A 3718-nucleotide genomic window follows, 5' to 3' on the forward strand; every position below is an offset into this window, starting at 1 on the left:
TGCAGAAAAAGCATCTGTGTTTTCATTCCACAATAATCTCACTGTCTCTACATAAAAATGTTTTTAAGAAACCAATTTGGAAACCACTCCATGTGAGAGTAATGAAGTACAATAGGTCCTGTAATAATCTCACAAGGTTAGATTGACTATCATGGACTAATAAACACATCTTAAAACTCTAACACGTTAAATAAAGGCAGTCACATTTTTCCTGTGATTTAATTCATGTTTTATAAAGTTATTTAAAAAAAATAGTACAAAAATGCTTAATTCCAGGTCCTGAGATAAAGCCACACATACTGTGACCTTTCGACTATTTACCTTCAACCATAGAACTCATTGCAGAGCAAACTTTGTTGAATCAAGCACATCTTGACATTTCATAAAAAAACCACATTCAAATCAATATGCAAAAGAATTCAACAATAAAGTGCTGATTAACCAGACACTGCTAAATACTGATTCAGATCATATTTTAACCAAGTCATTTTGAGACACATTTATGCAGATGCAGTTGACCCTGCTTGAGTTTTTACTCCAAGTTTTACTTTTCAAGCACATGTTTTAAAACAACAGTGTGTTGTGGCCAACCTGCCCAGATCTGACTCTTAATTACTCAATTACTTTCCAGACAACGTTTGGTTCATTAATTGCTGATCATTTGCAGGGGCATTTCTTAGACCAGAAGGTATGACTGTATACTTACCGCTGATGTGCCAAAAAGCAAAGATCTCTGATGCTCACTGGATTAACAGAATGTATTGACTTTCTTTTAAACAATCCAGTTTATTGGCATATGCAGAAGTTCTTGTTTTATCCATAGAAACCTCCAGTTGAAGAAAAGCAAAATAATCTACGTTAGTGATTGTGTTAAGGCAATTTTTTAATTAAAAAAATTGTCAAATCTAGTAATTGGCAGACATTTGCTATCGGTGAAATGCTCAGCTAAATCTTCCGGTATGATATAAGTGGTGGAAAACTTTTGCCATGCATCCACAGTGTAACATCAGGATGATGCGCTTCATTCTTATTTTTTTTACTTGCATGTTTAATGTCTTCTCCCCAGAGTTTTACCCCAGAGTTGTAAATATGAAGAAGGTATTGGAGACATTCATAGTCTTGTCCAAGCAAGACCATTTCAGTAGTTGTTAGTAACAAACTCTGCTGTAAAGTATCCTAAATTTATTATGATGTCCTAGAATAGGACCACAATAGCAGGTGACAGTGGCTTAACATACTGAGCTTTCTCTCTCAATGTACTGGTTTTCTGTGTTTGATGATGAGGTGTGTAGTGAGATAAATAAGATCAAATTTCAGGGCTCCTCAGTGTTACATAAAACATAAAATCACATAACTTAGGGCATTGCTTCTGGCCTGAAACATCTTCTGTGCATGAATGTTACAGGATTTGCCCTGTGTGCCAGTATATGGAAAAAAACCCAACTGTGATAGGAGGAAAAAACTGAATGTGGTGTTGTTACCTTGGGTATTTCTTAACAAGGGAAGGAACTTATGCTAAAACTGGTCAAGGAAGCAGACTGATGGTGGCTGCTTTATTAGATCATTTAGAAACATGTCTTTTAAACTGTTACGGAGATCTATTTAGGCAGGCAGAAATGTCTATTTAAGCTTCTCAGAGCAATTGCTGTGTAATACCCCAAAGTCTAATTTGTATATAGGCCTACTGAATGGATTATGCTACTAAACCCAGGGAAAAATATTCTGTTTGTACTGACAATTCACTTTTGTCTTTACAGAACCATTTTGCCAGCTTTCCAAATAAAAGCATTCAGAGAAGACAGGTACAGGACACAACAGAAAAAAAGCATGTCTATAGACTGAAATGACTAAAATAGCTGACTACTGAAAGGTATATGTGGTTTTAGCTTGTCAGTGATATCCATTTTAAAGCCATCTGGAAACCATGTCACATAGAAATGTTCACCTTTGTGCTTTTGTGTCTGGTCAAGAGTTTCTATGGTTCTTGTCAGGCATAAATACAGGGGTTAAACCAGACAGGTGGTCAGTTCACCACTTGGAAGCAGCGTGGACAAGTCAAGCCAGTCACAATGACCATGGGCAGGGTAAACACTGCAAGAGCAAACATTTGTTTAATTTAAAATAATTGCTCGTTGTTGACCATTGCAATGCTACTAAGGTAGCATAAACAAAAAGTTTCAAATTTTACAAAGTTTCTTTCTACCAAAAGCATTTATACTCTTCTTTTAAAATGAATTGTGATCCTCATCATCCAAACAGGTTATCTTCTATGAGGACAGGAACTTCATGGGGCGCTCCTATGAGTGCACTGGTGATTGTTCCGATTTGCACTCTTACATGAGCCGCTGCCACTCCTGCAGGGTGGAGAGCGGCTGCTGGATGGTCTACGACCGCACCAACTTCATGGGAAACCAGTATTTCATGAGGAGGGGCGAGTACGCTGACTACATGAACATGTGGGGCTGGGGCAACAACTGCATCAGGTCCTGCCGCATGATCCCCATGGTATGGTGTTGGATCTTCAATATAGTTTCAGAATGTTTGGAACATGTATGTCTTACTGATTTTTTTCTCACAGTAATGATCACTAAATTTGTTCTCTTCCCAAACAGTACAGAGGATCGTACAGAATGAGGGTCTATGAGAGGGACAACTTCATGGGTCAGATGATGGAGATGAGGGATGACTGTGATTCCTTCATGGATCGCTACCACTGGTCCAACGGCTGCATGTCCTGCCATGTGATGGACGGCCACTGGCTCATGTATGAGCATCCCCACTACAGAGGCAGGATGTGGTACTTCAGGCCTGGAGAGTACAGGAACTTCAGGGACTATGGTGGCATGAGGTTCATGAGCATGAGGCGCATCATGGACTCTTGGTATTAAAAGATCTTGGAAAAATGAGCACATTTTAAATAAAAATATTAAATAACCACTAAATAAGTATGTTGTATTTTTTTCCAATAAAGATGTGGTTTATTATCAGTGTATGATATGCTAAAGTTGTGATATGTTATGTTACTATAACCAGTAGCAGGTACAGGAATTTGCTTCTTGTCTGGTTAAAAATAACATTATAGAAAATGTTTACCCAAAACATATCTGAGTAAAAAATAGATATATTTTTGCAAAATGATTTATATCGAAAAGAGACAAAGTTTGAAATGTGGGTAGGAGTGGGTCACCCTTTATGACTTTTCTTATGACTTTAGATATATGAAATTAAACAAAGCCCAATCACATCTTCCTTATTATATAGATTACTCATAAGATGAGGATGGCTAGTAATGTGTTCACTGTAACCTAACCCTTTTTTTATATATATATATATATATATATATATATATAAAAGCACCACTCCACCAGCCTATCATCTGTGTTGAGAGCCACAAAACACTGGAAATATTTAATAACACAATCTTTTACTTTATTTTTTGCATGTTTCATGATTGAAAATAGAGGCCTTAAAAATACTTATATATAGCTTTTTTACATAGTCAAATAGCTTTGTCGTGTAAGATTTAAAAAAAAACGTGTGTTCCCAAGTTAAATTTTATTTTTTTCAGCCTTGTGTAACACGGTAAAGGTAAATTTCCAGCAGCAATTTTACCATTTTATCCAAAAAAAAATCCCTACCCCAATATTCTTCACTGTTGAGGTGCACCAAAAGAGTAACGTATGAAAAAAGATACATTCTCCATACATTTTGTGACACT

The 3718-nt window shown here is 36.6% G+C and overlaps 1 protein-coding gene across 1 annotated transcript; it reads left to right on the forward strand.

Annotated features, from left to right (window-relative positions):
* The first annotated feature begins 1977 nt into the window (after positions 1-1977).
* On the forward strand, positions 1978-2946 carry LOC113545765 (gamma-crystallin M2). Its single transcript, XM_026945338.3, has 3 exons — positions 1978-2084; positions 2260-2505; positions 2613-2946. Exons 1-3 carry the CDS (start codon positions 2070-2072, stop codon positions 2886-2888), a joined length of 537 nt encoding a protein of 178 aa, XP_026801139.3. The 5' UTR covers positions 1978-2069; the 3' UTR covers positions 2889-2946.
* Positions 2947-3718: the final 772 nt, after the last annotated feature.

The sequence above is a fragment of the Pangasianodon hypophthalmus genome, chromosome 28, assembly GCF_027358585.1.
Source record: "Pangasianodon hypophthalmus isolate fPanHyp1 chromosome 28, fPanHyp1.pri, whole genome shotgun sequence".
Lineage (NCBI taxonomy): Eukaryota > Metazoa > Chordata > Actinopteri > Siluriformes > Pangasiidae > Pangasianodon > Pangasianodon hypophthalmus.